Source organism: Labrus bergylta, chromosome 7 (assembly GCF_963930695.1).
Source record: "Labrus bergylta chromosome 7, fLabBer1.1, whole genome shotgun sequence".
Lineage (NCBI taxonomy): Eukaryota > Metazoa > Chordata > Actinopteri > Labriformes > Labridae > Labrus > Labrus bergylta.
Window position 1 is genome coordinate 4,983,299 of NC_089201.1, and position 19,026 is coordinate 5,002,324.

Below are 19,026 nucleotides of genomic sequence, written 5' to 3' on the forward strand. Positions count from 1 at the left end.
GGTGTATGAATGCGATTAGTTACTTCTGATGGATGATACTACATAGCGATCACTGCCATCAGTGTGTGAAAGGGTAGGTGTGACATACAGTGTAAAAGCGTTTTGAGTAGTCAGAAGACTAGAGAAGAACTATATAAGCTCAATTTACCATTTACCATCCCCGGTATGTCTGCCAGCCAACGCTTACTCCGCTTCCTTTTGCCCCCCATTTGTTTTTTCCATCCTATAGACAGTTAATTCCTCTCCCTTTTCCATCGGTGACTGTCATTGATACATTTAGCAGGGCAATGAAGTGAGTGCTGTCAGAGGGGGCCCCCTTAGGGAGGTTTCCTACTGTCATGGCACAATTTGCCAATTTTGGACCCCTCAGGGGCCCCCTACTGGTCTGCGGCCACAAGCAGTTGCCAATTGATTCAACAGCCTGTAGAATCGCAGCTGTTATGAAGAAGAAGGACAAAAATCTGAAACTGAAGATGATGAAGACTCCACGTTTGGCTTATTTCACTCGTGGTTTTTTTAAACGTTGGAAGAAAATCTCTGCACACCTGAATGTGTGACAGGTGCGTTGTAGGAGAGTAAAAGTTAAAGACAATGAGAAAGGCTCCCGCACACTGTCTCGCTTTATGCTTACATATTTATTTTGACAACGTTTCGGTCTAACCAACCTTCATCAGGTACATCATCATTTTGTCCAAGCCAGCACTTCCCTTTCTCTCCTCTTCCATAAAACCAGCTCAGACAATTTAAAAGGTACGGTTGATGTCTGCTTTACTCTTTAGAGGTCATACGTATGAATCTGTTACAAAGAACTCACCTGCAGATTAATGGATGCTAGCTCAGACTAGCAGGGGTAAGGAAAATCTACCTTTTACTCCAGAGTATAAACCCTCAAGAAGTGGATTCCTACATTTCCAATTTCCATTTCCAATCAACTTATGGGGTAGACTCTTCCTCCCTTGGAAATTTTCCAGGATTTCTACGATAATAAGTGATATAAAACAATTGTTATATTATATCAATTCCTGTTAAAAAGATTACTCACAGAGCGCAGTTGGCCTAGCGGTTAGGTATAGTCCTCCATACGGGCGTCCCGGGTTCAAGTCCGATCTGTGGCTCCTTCTCAAATGTCATTCCCCGCTCTCTCTTCTATTTTCCTACTCTATGTCCTATCCAAATAAATGCTCATCATAAGTCATCATTAGATCTCCTGATAGGAAATGTCACAATTTGTTTTATTTATTTTCTGGTCAATGAATCAATCTTTTTTTAATAGCACAAATCCATAACAAGTGTTACCTCTAGACAATTTACAAAAAGAGCAGGTCTAGACTGTACTCTGTATTTTTTTGTTAAGTTTAAGCTATATAAAAAAAAATATATAGATAAAAAGTCATGCACTTTGTCATGCACTTATTTTGAAAGTGAAGTAAGTAAATCAAAGTTTCTTCCGGTTTTCCCCTCTTGTTTTTTTCTCCCTATCAGATGACGTAGCTGCAGTGGCTTTAGGTGAAAGGGTTTACGCAGCCTGTGGGAAAGTTGTGCAAAAGTGAACGCAAACAAGGCGACATCGACAACATGAATGCTTCAAGCTTCAAAGACTGTGAGGTTTGTGTTTCATGTGTTTTTCTGAACTTCATCGTGAAAAGTTGCAAAATTTGACAGAGATTCGCATTCTTCGATATGTTAGGATTATATAAGAGTTTGGTGAGTCTGACAGGGTGCATGTAGGACTAGTCTGGCATGGACTGGAATACACTGCAGTCATAGTTCACTTAAAATGCAACATTATGATGTTGTGCAGCAGATAAACATGTGAGAAAGAAAATTATCACAGGTTATCTGCGCGGTGGTTATCTGGAGTCCTGTTTGGGGACATCTGTTACCGGTGTTGCGGTGTAAAGAGTGACCGTGTTAATTGGTGACTTGCAGCTCTTTTGTAGTCACAACACATGTCGAAGACGCCAGTGACATTTTCAATTAAAATGTCAAAAAATACTAATCACACACGTCTATCGAATAATTAAACATAGCGACACTAGTTGTGAAACTTTCTGTCTTCGAAATGTGTTGTAACTATGACAGCCAGCTGGAAGTCTCCAGTTCACACGGTAACCATTTAAACCGTAACACCAGATCATGCAGTTTTCTTATTTGTGATTTGTAAAATGCAGTTTTCTTCTTTGTGATTTGTAAAATAAAATAAAAATGTTTCAATCATTGAGATGAATTTCCACATGAAGTTGAGCTGAAGTTTCCACAGACTTTGACTTTGACTCTGAGGTAACAAGCTCCAAGCTTATGTGAGGAGTTTCTAAATAGCCTAGTTATGAAATAGACTCAAATACTGCTGCCCCTTCATGACCTACACTAGCAAAAGAGACCATCAGTGGGAAGAGTGATTATTTCTAAAGGGTCATTTTGTCACCCTGCCTCGGGGTAGGTGTCCTTTGAGGCCATTGCAAATGTTTCCATGCAAACGATTCATTGTGAGTTCAGCGTTAGAAATTCAAAATAGAAGAAATAATGAGTGAAAGACAGTTTGTCTGAAATTTTTATCTTATATTAAATTGTGCACTGGGTGCTCTTCTATGACAATCCTTGCTCTTTGCTCTTTGCTGCATTGTAAATTTGTCCATTGTGTGATAAATAAAGCTTTGTCTTATCTTACAATTAAGAGATAAATTGTCCCGCTTTGTCGACAGAGGATTCCAAAATCAACCCAGCCTAAAAGTTCCTCACTGCAGCTTTCAATAAGTTTTGACTGTATTTGTATTTGACTCGTGAGTTCTGGTTTTTCCTGCAGGCCTGGAGGGCACAGGGTCTCCCTCTGTCCACCAGCAGTAATGAGGCATGCAAACTCTACGACGCCGTTCTCACTCAGGTATTTTAGTCACACACTGTTATGACTGCAGACAACTGCAAGTGGGGAAAAGAAATGCATTTTCACAGCATATTAATTTTTATTTGGCTCTTAGTATGTAAAATGGCAGAATGATGAAACCCTGGGAGGAATTGAAGGAAGCATTTCTGCTCTGCTGGCAGCTGACCCTAACTTTGGTGAGTCCATTTATATACGCTTGTAAACTACAGTATTGTCCGAAAGTCTAACGGCCAACAGTAGAGTCGTTGTTAGAGTAGAGTAATTGTATATCCTCATCCCACCCCTTTTGAAAAAGAGCTTGATTGTGACTTCTAACGCTGTGAAATCCTATTCAGAGAGAAAACCAGCTGATTAAACACTGATGATCATTGAGTGGCCTCCTCAAAGACCAGACCTGAATATTATAGAGACAGTATATGATCTCCTTGACAAAGAACAAAATGAAAGAGCCTAAACCTTCAGAGGATGTGCTGAAAGAAGCCTGGTGTAATAAACACAAGAGGTTTCTTAAGAAAACTTCAACACGGCCTCTTCAAAAGAATTCAAGATGTGTGCTAAGTGCTAAGGGAGGTCACACTAAATACATCATCATACAATATTTTTCCTGCATATTTACCATATTTTTCTGGTTGAGGCTGAGAGGCTGAGTCATAGATATCGATGTTCATTAAAACTTAGCTAAAACATTACAGTAGTTTAGTAGTGGAACTTAGGCTTTTGCACATTGCTGTAAACCATTTATGTCCTAAAAGAGACAATAAGAGCTGGATCAGAGGAAGCAGAGTTAAAGGAGCAATATGTAACTCTGACCCCTAGTGTTTAAAACGGGTACTGCAGTCGAAATTCTAAACATTGTAGAGAGCTCTCTCCCCCCCTCCCTCCTCTCTAGAGTCGATGCAGGTTGCCATGTGGTGGACACTGAAGCTTCAGTGTTTATCCAGCTCTGCATCGGTCTGTAAACCTTTCTGTCTTCTAACCTCTCTCCATTTTTCAAAAGCATCTCCAATATTGATCCTAGTTTGAGCACGTTTCTGCTCGTGGAGCTTATTAGAAACATGCAGAGGCTTTTTAGGTCGGGTACAATCACTTCTATCTGAACCACTTCTCTTGACCGCTTCCATCACTACAACACCTGTTGGTTTGACCTGATAACTGCTCTCATATCTGACAAACTGAGGGGCGTCCAAAACGGCCGTGTGGGGGGTGCCTTAAAACTGCCTACCTTCTCTGGTCCAAACAAATCCAGAGCATTCAGGAGCAGAATCTAAAGTTAGAAGGAGGACATACTGACTGCTGCATTGTTGTCAGAGAAGCCAGCACTTCAACATAGCATGTTTCCTTAATGTCTGATCATATAGTAAGATCACTTTATCATTTCATTTCATAGCATGTTTCCTTAATGTCAACAGAGGGAGAGATCCCGCTCAACTTAACAACCAGCTCCACTTTCCAAAGGCAGGAATCTTGAATGTTAGAAGACATATATGCACATAAAGAGCAGCTGTAATTGATAACATCCAGTAAACCTGTGTGACTGTAATCCATTCAGGTGACACGGTTCAATGTTTGAGGTATTTTGCGTGCTATCTCGAATGATTTGCATGCTGGAAGGTCTTGCAGTGAATTGAGCCGAGGCGTGGTTAATGTTATTGGTCACGTCCATGTTTAAAGCTTCTATCCCAGGTTAAACACTTTCTGAAGCTCCTGGGAACATGTAAGCTGCTTGAATAATCAAGACCAGGCCTTTCAAATGCTGTTTATGTTGTGGTGGTTATGTAAGAAAAACACACAATTAGCTTTTACAGGTTTCAGATTTCTTTCCTAACATGAATCACACACGATGAATGCATCCGATCTGAATGTATAACTCAAACATTCACCATCTTTAAACTCGTCATCCTTGACAGAAACAAAAGAGGTTTTTATCATAAAGTATAATTAATGACTGGAATAAACATCCAGATTTAGCTAAATGAAATGCAAACAAACTCACTCTATCCTGAGGGTACTTAAGGAAGATGAAAGCCTTAAATCTCTTCTCTTTTTTTTTAAACATGAACAGAATGTGTGAGGCTGAGTTTCAACAGTAGAGAGTTAAAATCGTCCTCTTTGCATATCTGCCGGTGCATCAAAAGAAAAGACCAAAGTCCAACTGAGTTTAATTTGTTGTTGTGTTGTAAAAGAGTCAATAAAGAAGTACCCGTGTGATCTGTTTTGCCTGTAGTTATGGGTCATGTGATCAGCACGGGGCTGGAGCTGGCAGGAACAGGAAGCTCCATCCGTTTGAACAAGAGTCTGGCCGGCGATGTGAAGCGCACGGTGGAGCTGGCAATCAGCCAGGACATCTCTCCAAGAGAGAGGCTTCATGTCAAGGCCATGGAGCTCTTCTCACGCGGGTAAGTCTCTACGGGAGGGCAGGTTCAGAGGAGGGGGGCATGAAGAAGACTTTTTTTCTAGGTTTTTCTCAGGTCCAACTCCTGAAATGTTCTGAATCGTTGTAACAAGATGTCTAAAACAAAAAAATGCTTTTCTAGTCTAGCCACATTCACACACTGATGGCAGAGGCTCCGCTCCTGCATAACCTGCTTCCCATCAGGACTCTACCATTCACATGCTGCTGGTTATGCAGCAGGAGTGATGTAGGGTTTGGTGTCTTGCCCAAGGACTCTTTAACACGTGACTGCAGGAGCTGGGGATTCAGTACACAACCTCCCCGATGAGAGACGGCCGACTCTACCTCTGAGCCCAAAGCCGCCTAAACCAATCTCTGAACATATCAGCTATTTATGCTCTGACGAGGTCATACATATCCTCTGGGAGTGTAGTGAATCAAATTATTTCTTGGAGACCACCTTCTTCGATGCAGGGAAATCAGAATCAGAATCAGAATCGGGGTTTAAGTACATTTACACATACAAGGAATGTGACTTGGTGTATTGGTGCTAAACAATTAACAAGGAAATAAAGCAGAACTAGCAACAACTTAAATAATACAGAAGATATTACAATAAATAAAATATAATTTAAAAATGTAAAAAATAAAGATAGAAAACACAAAATGAACATAAGGTGCAATGTAGGAGCTGTGCAGTGGACTATGAGAAAAAAATCTTAATGTGTGTAACTACTCACAGAGTGCATGTAAGGAAGATACATTTTTAAAGTCCAGTGGGCGTTAATGTATTGATATCAAACTAAAACTGAGTTCTGCAGAGTCCCGAACTGAAAAACACAAAACACCTCATCTTTCTTCAATATCATCATGTTCTCCTCCCTCTGTTGGGACTTATTCATCATTTCCTCCAACCAAATCTGTCCTTCCTACCAGGGTGCTCAGTGGACAAAAAGTGGTATGCTCTTTTGTGTGCTGGTGCCCCACCACATAGAGCAGGCGCCCTTTTTCACCCCCGCCGCTCAAGAATTCTCAGTCCGCCAATCCGCTGACGGGTTCCAGGATTGCATCATGGCAGATCGGTGCTACTACTTGCAGTGGCAGCAGGTGCATTATTCACCAGGGAAGGGTGCAATGTCTCACTAATGGACCAGGGATGTCCATCCTTGCGTGTTAGCTTGATGCTAACACATGACAGAATTATTATTGCAGTTGCAGTCATTTTGATGTGATGATCTATCTTACTTCACAATGTTTAGTAAACATACATCATTTCCAAAGTTAAGAAATGCTGAGTTTGTGTCTTATCATCTGATCAGGTTGTGCTCCAGTTGTGTCAGTGGGCAAAAGTCGGTGGGCTGATTGAAGCCTAAATGATCAGAACATGATGGGGGAGGGAGCCATGACACCTGTCAATCATTTACATGTCTGAAGTGACTGGAAGACGATGCTTCATCTCAGCAAAAAAAAAAATAAGCCTGTTTAGAGATATTGTGTGTTTTTCTGTTTTCTGTTGCAAGTTATTTGAAGTATTCTTTTTTATCCTTCTTGTATAAAAAAAGGAGAAGCTTAGCTGTGCTCTGCTCCTCCATCTGGTCCGGCTCTTTGATGATGCCATCGTCCATTTCCGTCAAAACATCGTCTTTTTAAAAAAAGCAGCCCACACCATCCTTTCCCGACAGTTCTTCAATTTTATTTAAAATCAGCAACAAACCAACCGTCTGTTCTGTTTGATGGTGATAATGTTTCCCTGTGACTCATGCTTTAGTGGAAACACCAGATTTCCACACAGCCGGAGTTAAAGGAGTACGTGTCCTGCTCTGTTTGAGTTATAAAATCCCAGCGTACCACTGAGTCTCTCTCCTGCCGGGCGAGTGACAGCGCTGTCAGCTGATCAGTCAATCACAGAGGACTGCAGCAGAGCAGGTCGTAACATAAAGTTTCCTCTATTTAGTCCGGAGTGGTTTAGCAGACTTCACTGCCAGTCACCATCGGAGCAGAGCGTAGCCGGAAACACCCTACGTCACGCTGCCTTCTGTCCGTATCGTTCATCCAAGATCGTTTTTTGATTTGTGATCATTCGTGACTTTTTTTCAGTTTTACAATCAGGACTGTAGAAAAAAACATCTGGCCGATCCAGGACTTAAATCGGTTAGGGATGTAAAGAGCAATCGTAAAATCAAAGATATCAAGATTCACATCGTTGCTCTGAAAAATGAATCTCAATAATATCATGAGCGTCAGCAGCTGTGGAGCAGACGCGGTCGGCAGCTGCAGAGCAAGATTTAGAAATTGAGGACGCACCACCGTAATTTCAGTTCCCAAAGTCGACCAGCAAAAAACAGCGTGTACGCTACGATTAAGATGTGTGGAATGTCTCTGTTAAGAGAGACGAGTTAAATTTGAGCTCAAAGTTGATTTGCAATACTTCTCTTGACATTGACAAAACATTTTTTATCCCCCCATGTGATGACAATTGTGATGTCTAGTCGGGAAGTCGGACTCCTAATTCCTGATGTCCGAGTTGTTGCTCTGACTTGAGCAGGCGTTCATGTGCATTTTACAGTTTGGAAACTCATTTTTCCCATGTGTCCTTCAGCACATGAATGCACCATTAGTCTAAAGAACAATTCAAGGGCGGGTCCAGATGGGTCACCAAGGTCCCCCCTATCATTTGATTGGCCACCCAAAAATTGTTGATAATGATTGGCTTTGACTTTATAAGAGGCGGAACTTATTTCAAAACCAACAACCCACAAATCCTGTGTATAGGACTTTTAATACTTATTTTTTAATCTAAAAAGCTGTCTGCGACCCGTATACCAGAATAAAATGCTGACACAAGCGCGCCGTCTTTACTGCGAGTGCAGCTGCCACCATCGCACCCAACCTGATGAGATTAGAAAACTGGCATGAAGCGGCATTTTTCTCACAACATAATCTTCTGCCATCATCATCACCATATATTGAATATTATAATCTCATTGACTGTGATTTGAAATATAGCCGTTAACACAGATTTGAGCCTGGTTGATTTACGCAGAGAGATTTTCTGATCCACAAATCTTCCCACATTTCCTCTGATTTAGCTCTGCGTGTTTTGAAGTGGGAGCAGCAGAGCAGTCAGTCAGCATTAGGTCCCAACAGAGAAGAGATCAGTTCAGTTTACCCCCGTGATGAAGAAACAGTTCTCCTCTGAAACAATGACGCTTGTTTAGAAAGCTACAAGAATGTGTTTTATCTTTCAGACTAGATTCATTCACCCCCTCTGCTCCTTGTTTAGTCTTTCCCGGTGTGAAGCAGTCGAGTGTCTCAGATCCACAGTGTGCAAAAGACTCCTTCATAGGTTTCAGTTTCAGGCTCTCAATTAATCTTTCTATTTAATCTGCAGTTTATTTTTTTAACTCATGGTATGTTCCAGTTTACTGTGGCGTTCTTGAGAAGACGTTTCCTTTCTAAATTTTGGATGATCCTTGTGATGTTTAAGTGCCTCTAATTCCCTCCTTTAAGCACATATTGATGTCTTCATGATTCTGATGGTTGAGTACATTCAGTCTGCTTCAAACATCTGTGTCTCTCGTCTCTTGCAGAAGTTATTCCGGGGCCTGCGATGTATGGGAAGACATTCTGGTGGATCACCCCACTGACATGCTGGCTCTGAAGTTTTCCCACGACTCTTACTTCTACATCGGAGCCCAAAACAGTTTGAGGGACTCTGTGGCCAGAGTGCTGCCCTACTGGAAACCACAGCAGCCTTTGTTCAGGTACAGAACACAGCGTAAGCGTATTTGAAAATCTCCTCTGCTTTCTGCTTTACATATTTTCATCTCTTCTCCTTCTCCCTCCTCACCTGCTCTCTCCAATCTTCCTGTTCTCTTACCCCCTCCTTTTCTTCCTTCTTGCTACTCTCTTCTCTTCTCTTCTCTTCTCTTCTTCTCTCTTCTCTTCTCTGCTCCTCTCTTCTCATCTCTCTTCTCTTCTCTCTTCTCTTCTCTTCTCTTCTTCTCTCTTCTCTCTTCTCTGCTCCTCTCTTCTCATCTCTCTTCTCCTCTCTTCTCTGCTCCTCTCTTCTCTTCTCTTCTCTTCTCCTCTCCTCTCCTCTCTGTGTGAGTGCTCTTCTCCTCTCTTCTCTTTTCTCTCTTCTCTCTTCTCCTCTCTTCTCTTCTTTTCTCCTCTCTTCTCTTCTCTCTGCTCCTCTCTGCTCCTCTCTGCTCCTCTCTTCTCCTCTCTTCTCCTCTCTGCTCCTCTCTTCTCCTCTCTGCTCCTCTCTTCTCATGTCTTCTCTTCTCTTCTCTTCTCTTCTCTTCTCATGTCATCTCATCTCATCTCATCTCATCTCATCTCATCTCATCTCATCTCATCTCATCTCATCTCATCTCATCTCATCTCATCTCATCTCATCTCTTCTCTCCCCTCCCCTCTGCTCCTCTCTTCTTTTCTCTTCTTTTCTCTTCTCTTCTCTCTTCTCTTCTCTTCTCCTCTCCTCTCTTCTCTTCTCTTCTCCGCTCTTCTCTTCTCTTCTCCTCTCCTCTCCCCTCCTCTCTTCTCCTCTCCACTTGACTCCTTGTCACCGATGTTCCTCCTCTCTCCTCCCCTCATCTTCTGCTCTTCACTTCATTCTCACCCCCCTCCTCACCTCTCCTCCTCTTCCTGGTTTCATCTCCTTCTCTCTGCAGGTTTTTATTTTTTCCCTCTTCGCTCTCTTGCTCATTCTCACCTCCGGTTCTTTTGAAGCCCTTCTTCTCTTGTCTCTCATTCACCTTCATTTCCTCAGTCCACAAGTGTTATCTCGAGACGCTTTACAACAGAGCAGCTAGAAGACCTTACTCATCGTTAAGAAAAATGGGTTAGAGGAGATGGTATAAGAGGCAGGAAGGATTTCTCCTTTGTATTCCTCTCGTTCCTGTTGTCCACACTTCCTCGCTGCTGAGGTCGGAGCAGGCCGTGCATGAGTGAGGACGCTCAATGTGTTGTGCAGACAGAAGATTTATACAACATGAGAATACAAGTTCAGGGTTTAAAAGAGAACACTTCAGAACAAACATCGTCGATTACATCAGCTCATGACAAAGTCTGTATGTCATTTGTGAAATAGTAACTATTAGCAATGTCAGCCTGGTTGATTTCTCAGTTTTTTTTTACTAACTGACTTTAACTGCAAACATATTTGCAGTCATGTAGTCTTTTCACACCCACACAAAACTCCTGAAGTGTGAAAGAAAACCGCCACATGTTTCACTCTGACTTCACCCGGAGTTTCTCCTCCAGCCTCCTCGTATTTATTCTGCAGGAAGTCAGAGTGAGCTGATGTGAGAACACAGCAGGATATAATCAGGAGAATTCACCTGGAGCGAGTGGGAGGGGGTGGTGACCTTTATTCCCTGTGATCGCTGCACGACCATAGACTGTCTGCACGCCACCGCTACGATCTCTGTGCTCTAATGAACCTGCTGCATTATGTTTCCTGTTCTCCAGTATGTTCCCATCACTCCTTTGTTTATATTGTGAACATGTCCAACTATTCAAAGCAGCGATATAAAGGCAAATATTCTAATAGCTTCGTATAGCAGGCTCTCTTGCTTTGTCCTTGTCTTCACTGTCGTTCTTTTTACGTCTTGTCTTGCCTCAGGAGACCCCCCCTCCCCCCAGTCCTCCTGAAATTCTCTAGATGCTTTCAGAAGTAGCTAGTATTATCAGGCAAATTTAAAGAAAGCACAGGAAAGTGCATTACCTCCTGATGTATTGATCATATTTTAGTTTCAGGTTAGCAAAAAAAAAAACCTGAGGAATAACAAAAAGAAAAGTCTGCAGGAAAGTCTTCAGTTTGTAAAAAGGATCCTCAAGGTCACAGAAGAAGACGGTGTAGACCACACTGATGTCCTTGTTGATTCCCTTACTTGGTCGTTTAGATGCTCGTTGTATTTTTTTGTGTAGAGAGAGTTTCAGTAGAGACTCTTAGCTGCAACCATGCAATCATACAGTTGATATTCTGCGCTTCACTCTGCAATCACATATCCTGATAACCTCAAAGGGACTCAATTATTGCTCTCTTGCACATCTTCCTTTCAGTGACACATAGCCAAAGTATGGAGATGACTCAGTGGTTCCTTCCTTTCATGCCTCCTCTACATCATGTTTTTTTTAACCCTTTGTCCGTGTTACTGAAACAACTCCTCCGTATACTCTCACAGCATTAGCACAGGGACACATCCCCACACAGCCATAATGTAAAGGCAGTCACCACCACTTTGATTCAGCTTGTGGACTTTATAAAAGTTTGACTCTGCTGTGTGTCGATGTTGATGAGGTCACTTTAAAGCACTTAATGTCCCTGAGCTGTTAATGCTGGAGGCACAACACTCGTGTCTGCTTTTAATCACCTCAAATAAACAGAATGTGTTTGAGTTTAATTTATTTCCACGCTGTGTTTTGTGATAAGAGTTTTGTTTGTGTGTGTGTGTTTTTTGGCTCCCAGCTATCTGAAAGGAATGTACTCATTTGGTCTGCTGGAAACTAAAGCGTATGACCAGGCTGAGAAAGTAGCCATGGAGGTGAGTGTTTTTTTTTTTTTTTTGATTCTCCATTACAGTCTTTCTTCCACTCTGTTGTCATTATTGAAGCCGTGTGGTCCAGACTGTCTGTGCCTGCGCTGATTGTGTCAGTTCAATTCGCCAAGTAATTTGCAGTCAAATGCTAATAACAAGCAGCTCTCCCTGAGCTCAGCAGCACGGCTCCTCTGTGCTGAATGAGTAATGCCTACAAAGTGTTTGAGAGATGAGGGTCACTTGAAAAACACATCAGACATAAACCCACAGATCGTTTCTGAAGGATCCAGTGCCGCATTATTTCTGAGCTGTGATTGGACTCTGCTGCAGTGAAGTGCAGAGACTCACTGCGTCTGTTTTCAGGGTTGTCACTTTACCACGCTTTGATATAATTCTAATAACAATCGAATGATATCAAGACCTCTTCTGATACCATGGCAATAAAAATGAAGGTCCTGGGGCACTGGTGGCACAGTGGTTGGTGTGCACGCCCCATGTATGGAGGCTGTAGTCCTCCAAACAGGCGGCCTAGGATCAATATTGGAGATGATTTTGAAAAATGGAGAGAGGTTAGAACACAGAAAGGTTTACAGACCCATGCAGAGCTGGATAAACACTGAAGCTTCAGTGTCCACCACATGGTGACCTGCGTGAGCATCGACTCTAGAGAGGAGGGGGCGGGGGGAGACAGCTCTCTACAATGTTTAGATTTTGGACAGCAGTACCAAATTTAAACACTAGGTGTCAGAGTTACATATTGCTCCTTTAAAAGAGAATTTTACAAATTTTCACTTTTCATCATATCACTCTGTGGAACCGTTAGATACTTTATTTATAGAGTTGCTTTGTAGGATTTTCAGCTCTCTATTCATGCCTCTGTCTCATTAAGACCCCCCCTACCAAATTGCCCACTTTCTTCTGATTGGCCAGCTCTGTAAGCCTTCTGTTGGGACAGAATGCAGTACTCATGCTTGGAGCTGAGAGCCTATGTAAAAGATTTCTGTGACAGTACTGGCTTGGTTTGCAGAGCAGACCATTCAGCGCAGACTGATCCTGGGATTGCTGCCACATATGTTTACCTCATGATATGAAACGTTGATCCACGTGCAGTATGGACATCCAACATTGTAACATCACACGTGTTTTAAAGTGTCTCCTGTAAAACAAAGGGGAACGCTGTGTTGCTCTTCAAAGTGTGAAACTTTCCCGTGCAGGGTCTCGCTCTGGCTCCAGAAGACGCCTGGTCCGTGCACTCTGTAGCGCACGTTTATGAGATGAGAGCCGAGGTGGAGAAAGGCCTGAAGTTCATGGAGAGCAGAGAGAAAGACTGGCAGGTACAAAACTTTGGCTGCTCCTCAGCACTGTGTTTTTCTCCAAAATCTCATCTCAGCAACCGTGTTCAGTTTGTACATGAGAGTCCACCGAGTGACATGACAATAGAGCTCGGAAACAAAAACATCAAATATTTATTGTTAACTTCCAGAAATCTGACATGCTGGCCAGTCACAACTATTGGCACTGGGCGCTGTACTTCATCGAGAAGGTAAGGACGCTAATGAGTTTTCTCAGTCAAGCGAATAGTTTGCAGTGGGACTGTTGTGGAATTTGTATTTATGATATCCTCTCCCCAGGGTAATCTGAAGTCTGGGCTTGATTATGTTGCAAGATTAATTTGTGTTCGCAATCTGTGCAACACAATCTATCAACCTCCCTAAAGTCTTAAGTGTGAAGTTATTTAAATTCATCCCCCTCACCTCTCCCCTCCCCCCCACAGGAGCAATACGAAGCCGCTCTGGATATATTCGATTCTCAGGTATGTTTGTGGTAAGAGGTTTGACACACACACACACACACACACACACAGTCCTTCATGGGCCAGTACACAGGGGACGCAGACTAAAAGCAATATGTTGTGCTGTGTTTGAGTCAAGAAGGCAAGTGCCTGCAAATGGAAGTCAAATCCATGTCAGGGCTCAGATCAGTGTCAGCTGCCAGAGCTGATGACTATTTCATTCTCTCTAAAAATAGGAAAAGACGGCTTTAAAGGAAAGCCCTTCCCTGTGCTGTTTCTTCCATTAACATTTCATATTTTTACTTACCCCCGCCATACGTTTGAACACAACAGACATTCTTACATGAAGTGAGGCCCAGTTTCATAAATGTTTCAGAGCTCATGTCAGGAGAATCCAGCAAGACAGGAACATTTCTCGTTAAAAAGTCTTTGTATGAAGGCGGTTACATGGAACATCCCTCCCTGTCCTTTTCTTTTCAGATATTCAGACGCTGTAAAGCCACAGGATCCATGTTGGACACTGTCGATGCCTGTTCATTGCTCTCCAGACTGGAAATGGAGGGTAAGCCAGGGGGATGAAAGGGTTAATCTTACACTGTGCCTAAGAAATGGAACGACTGTCTGTGTTAGTGAAACAGGAAGTGATTTCAACCTTTTAAATTCACTGAAGAGCACAATGAAGGTGGGACAGTTGTTAGCGTGTTGCTAATTGGATAAATTGTGACTGAAACTGGATTCATTCACGAGTTTGGTTTTAAGTGCGGGCGCTAATGAAGTGAGCTAATCTCAGTTATCACACCTCATTGAGCCGACACTCAAGGTGATATGCATGCTGGGAAAACTAACTCTCTAACAATATGCTCAACAAAGACCCTCTCGTTATTTCAAGGACTTTTTGCAGCCTTCAAGCAGTATATGTGTGTTTGTGTTGCGTCATGTTTCAGGTGTGTGCGTGAAGGACCGTTGGCGCGAGCTGCTCCAGGTGACGCAGCCTCACACCGACGACCATGTGACGTTGTTTAACGACTTCCACTTCCTCATGGCGTCGCTGGGTGCCAAAGAGAGCGCGACTTCTCGCCGTCTTCTCGAGGGCCTCCAGGAATTGGCCAAGTAAGTTCCTCCACCATTTCTCCACTCCACTGCGCACCCCGCCTCTGCCAGCGTTACGTAAGAGCCTCGCAGGCCTTACGTAAAAGTGAGACACAAACACGACTGAGCGTGGGAAGAAGGCCTGATAGAGAGAGGATTCAGAATTCTAGAGCTGCGGTCCGTCTCAGACACCGAGGTCTTCACACTGCAGCAGATGTAGCAGCAGCTGCCGCCTCTCTGGAGCTCTGCGGTGTGTGACCACAGACAGCCTCTCCATTTAAGCTGCCATTTCAAACCGCTGCTTTAAATTCAGCACCGCTCTCCTAGAAATCATCAGCCGGTCCATGTGGGCATGTTTGCTGCTACTCCGCTCCATCACTGACATTTACAGCACGGTGTGATGTTTATTTTCTATGCCTTGGAAGGATTGAAGAGGTTTTTCACATAATCCACATTTCCTCATAGTGATATTTAACATCAACATTACAGCAACATGCATCATTCTTAGATGTTACAGCACTTCATAGTTCAGCTTTAATAATGCTCCAATACCTTCACCAAGAGGAACGGACCTCGAGCTGTTTGTGTGAATATTTATATTCTATTTAGTTGTTTACAGATGTACACAGTGTGAATACATTATACATACCGGGTACTCTGTGAAGAATGAAGGTGTTTAGCAGACTAGATGAGGTGTGAGCAGACAAACGAGACAGAGTCACACAGATTGGGCTGTTGTGAAATCCTGCAGACATTAATGTGTTTCTAATTATTGTAACAACATGTTTCAGGATTCCATTTATTTGTTATTTTTCTCATTTTTCTGCAGACATGAAAAAGATGAAATGCTGTTCTCCCTGCCCCAAGCAGTGTGACAGAAAGGAAAATATGTAACATAAAGACACTTAAATATACCTAAAAATCTAAAAGACTCTGACATAGACGAAGACTCGGACAGCACAGACACTGCATGGTCATGTTGGCATCATTCATGTCATTGAACATGAGAGTTTGTTTTATATTGTTGAAGTTTTCTGTCAGCTTTTGTCTGGAGTCTCCTCCTTGTTCAGTTAAAGTTTGCACAGCTTTTATAAAATCCTTCTAATTAAAATGAATTATATATTGGCTTTTTTCAGGGTCAGCTACTGTTAAATTATTATTTCCAAATAATAATGATGAATTAATAAATATTCAACATTTGCTTTTCTTATCTCGTTGGTAAAACTAAGTTTTTACATAGCTGAGAAATAAAAAACATCCAGGATAAGACTTCCTTTGGCTTGCACCTCTTTAATACAAAATGGGTCATAAGTGCAAAAATATTTCCATCCATCGATCCATTTTCCTCGCTTATCCGAGGTCGGGTGGCGGTGGCAGCAGGCGCAGTAAGTCAACCCAGACTACCTTATCCTCAGTAATGTTTTCCCGCTCCTCCTGGGGGATCCCAAATGTTCCCAGGCTAGCCGGGATATATAATCCCTCCAGGGAACTCTGGGTCTACCCCGAGGTCTCCTCCCAGTTGGGCATGCCAGGAAAACCTCCAATGGGTGGCGTCCAGGAGGTATCCTGGTGAGATGCCCAAACCACTTCAACTGGCTCCATATATATCATATACCCAGATATCATCCAGAGCAGTGATACTCAACCTGAGGCTCACGAGCCACATGTGGCTCATTTGGGACTAGTTGTGGCTCTTTTAGGTCCTACTTGGAAAAAAAAAAATCCAAAGTAATTATTAAAAAAAAGGAAACATTGCCAGCAGAAATTATTCTTTAAATGTCATGTCACTGTGTTCCCCACACATATTTTAGGAAAGAAAGAGGTTTTTTGATTGTGGCTCTTGCAGAAATATGTTTTGGTCAATGTGGCTCTTAAGTCTAACAAGTCTGAGTACCACTGCTCCAGAGTAAAACTCATTTCAGGCGCTTGTATTCTTTCAGATGCAATAATATTTACTCTGCTATAACATGCCACTAAACAGATCTTTAATTGCCATCTCTGAGAAAATAAGTTGAAATCTGTGTTTAATTTGAATAATATATCATTTCTTTGTTTAAACCGGTTACTCTGAGATATTCAGGAGATTAAGACTAAAATGTTTTTTATGTGCAGAGAGAAATGGTGTTGATATGTGGTGTAAACCAAAACTTATAGGCTTGTAAAGGATCGTTACAGCGTAGAGGCCTGTGTTAAGTAAAGTTTCACCAAAAGAGAAAGGTCCCTCTGTGCACAGTTACGTTCACAAACATCACCTTTAGCTTTTAGCGTTAGAGAGCGACTCAAAAGCCAGCGAGGAAAGACAGAAAACAGTTTGTAAGACTGAGCTTTGAAAGGAGCATGCTACTTTGTCATGTTATCAAATGTTGAACCCATGAGTGTTGGGCTCTTGGTGTGCATGACTTGATTGATTGATTATATTTTATTTACAACATGAAGACAGCACTGGATGCACTTGTTTCCTTGATACTTTTGAATCTATTGTTTCTGTAGATGTGCATGTGTTAGGCTGATTGCATCTGGCCACGAGGTGAACGTTATTCTTTAGTTTCAGAGATGCACAGATTATTTCATCGTCCTATGTGCATGGACAGCAAAGTCGTTTATGTGGTTTCCTTCTCGACACTCGTTTTGATTGCTTCCAGATGTAACACGTCATGTCTTTATTTCCCCGCAGAGAGCCAGGAGTTAACCAACAACATCAGATGGCTAATACCGTCGGCATACCCGTGTGTCAGGCCATGGTGGAGTACGACCATGGCAACTACAGTCGCGCTGTGGAGCTGCTGTACCCGTTGCGCTACAACATCGTGAAAATAGGAGGCAGTGATGCACAGGTGAGCTGCTCAGAAATGGTTAACTCAGAGTAAACAAGACAGGGGAAACACAATCCCATCCAAACCAAACAGCCGTTCTTTTTTTGCTCAGCTGAAACGAGAACAACCTTGAGGCTCTTCTCTCTTTATTTTGGAGAGCATTGATCAAACTTTGTTCCTGAGTAAAACAGAAAATCCCTGCTGTTATAAAACAGGCCAGAGGTGAAGAGGCGAGAAAAGCCTCTCAACGCATAAACATGTGAGAACATGGAGCCCCGGTGCTCCAACGTATGAATAATGAAACACGTGATGGATTCTGATGGACTCCTCGCACATCTATGTTCTCTGTGTTCAGAGGGCTGCTCCCCCGAGGTGCAGCCTCGCGCATACAGTCTATCACCAAAGGTTAGAAAGTCTCCACACAGTGCTGCAGCAGGTCTGTGTTTACTAACGGCTCTGTCCATTGTTGTTTACAGAGAGACATCTTCAATCAACTGCTTATTCATGCAGCCGTGAAATCCGAGAATGAGCACCACAAGAAGCTGGGAAGGTAATGCACAACAGGGATTTCAGGCCTAACAGAAGGCTTCAGGCTTTTTTTTTCCAAACTCAGCATTGCCCTTCAATCTTCCATCCATGTTTAATGTGGAAATCTGCTGAGAGATTAAGAGAGAAACGAGGACGATGTTGCACTATTTGAAGCTGTGGATTTCATCATGATATCATCTGGTTGCCTTTTGGGGGCTGCTGTCCACTCTGCTTGTTGAATTGCTGTTATTCAGCATGCATATGGAGTGTTTGCTCCGGTTATGTAACAGACGTCTCCGTCAGAACAGCATGTTCAGCTTTCATTATTGATCAGGTCAGCCTCTTGGCTTGTCTCTCTCAATCTGTGTTCATCTCTTTGTACTGTCTTGTGCTGTGCTCAATTCCTGCAGATGTCTTCTGGTGGAGCGTGATGCCGTGAGGCCGGGATCCCCTCTGACGACTCGTCTGATGCAGAGAGCCATGGCGCTGCACTAGACCGATAGCAAGGTGTGCAAGGTGGCTCTCGTTCAGAAAACATGAAGGAAAACTATAATCTGAAGTGGCAGGGTCAGGCTTTAAGAGATTATTTGAGCAAAAAAAACAGGAGCTTATCACTGTCAACACATCTGAATGTTTTTAACACAGCACTCTTCAAATGTAGAGAGCTCAGTGGCCTTTATACTGCTAACATGTCAAGCTTCATAAGTAACACATTTGCACATTCCTCCAGGCTATGAGACATTATTCACCCTGCGTTTCCAGGTGGCATGCTTAATAACACATTGTCTGTGTGTTTGTTCTTTCAGCTGACAAATCTGTCACTCAATCATTGTAACGCAGCATCACTTTGTGTGAGTTTTATTAGCAAACTTCACATTTAAGAATAAATACTTTAAGAAATGAAAACTTCTTGTCAAGATCAATACAAAAAAAAATCTAATAAATATACATTTTGCACTTTGGGATGACTACTGAGGTAACACAAT

General features: G+C 42.5%; 1 protein-coding gene across 1 annotated transcript; it reads left to right on the forward strand.

Moving 5' to 3' along the window:
- Positions 1 to 1,458: 1,458 nt before the first annotated feature.
- On the forward strand, positions 1,459 to 19,002 carry ttc38 (tetratricopeptide repeat domain 38). Its single transcript, XM_020659539.3, has 14 exons — positions 1,459 to 1,605; positions 2,804 to 2,881; positions 2,976 to 3,057; positions 5,106 to 5,277; positions 8,864 to 9,037; positions 11,749 to 11,824; positions 13,033 to 13,152; positions 13,302 to 13,361; positions 13,593 to 13,631; positions 14,091 to 14,172; positions 14,555 to 14,720; positions 17,374 to 17,533; positions 17,989 to 18,062; positions 18,451 to 19,002. Exons 1-14 carry the CDS (start codon positions 1,576 to 1,578, stop codon positions 18,533 to 18,535), a joined length of 1,398 nt encoding a protein of 465 aa, XP_020515195.1. The 5' UTR covers positions 1,459 to 1,575; the 3' UTR covers positions 18,536 to 19,002.
- Positions 19,003 to 19,026: the final 24 nt, after the last annotated feature.

What these genes read in the sequence shown, in the direction of transcription:
- ttc38 (XM_020659539.3), top strand. Translation starts at nt 1,576, where the DNA reads ATGAATGCTTCAAGCTTCAAAGACTGTGAG. An exon ending in ACGACGCCGTTCTCACTCAG is followed by an intron (nt 2,882 to 2,975) that starts GTATTTTAGTCA and finishes TTTGGCTCTTAG; the next exon opens with TATGTAAAATGGCAGAATGA. An exon ending in CTCCAGACTGGAAATGGAGG is followed by an intron (nt 14,173 to 14,554) that starts GTAAGCCAGGGG and finishes GTCATGTTTCAG; the next exon opens with GTGTGTGCGTGAAGGACCGT.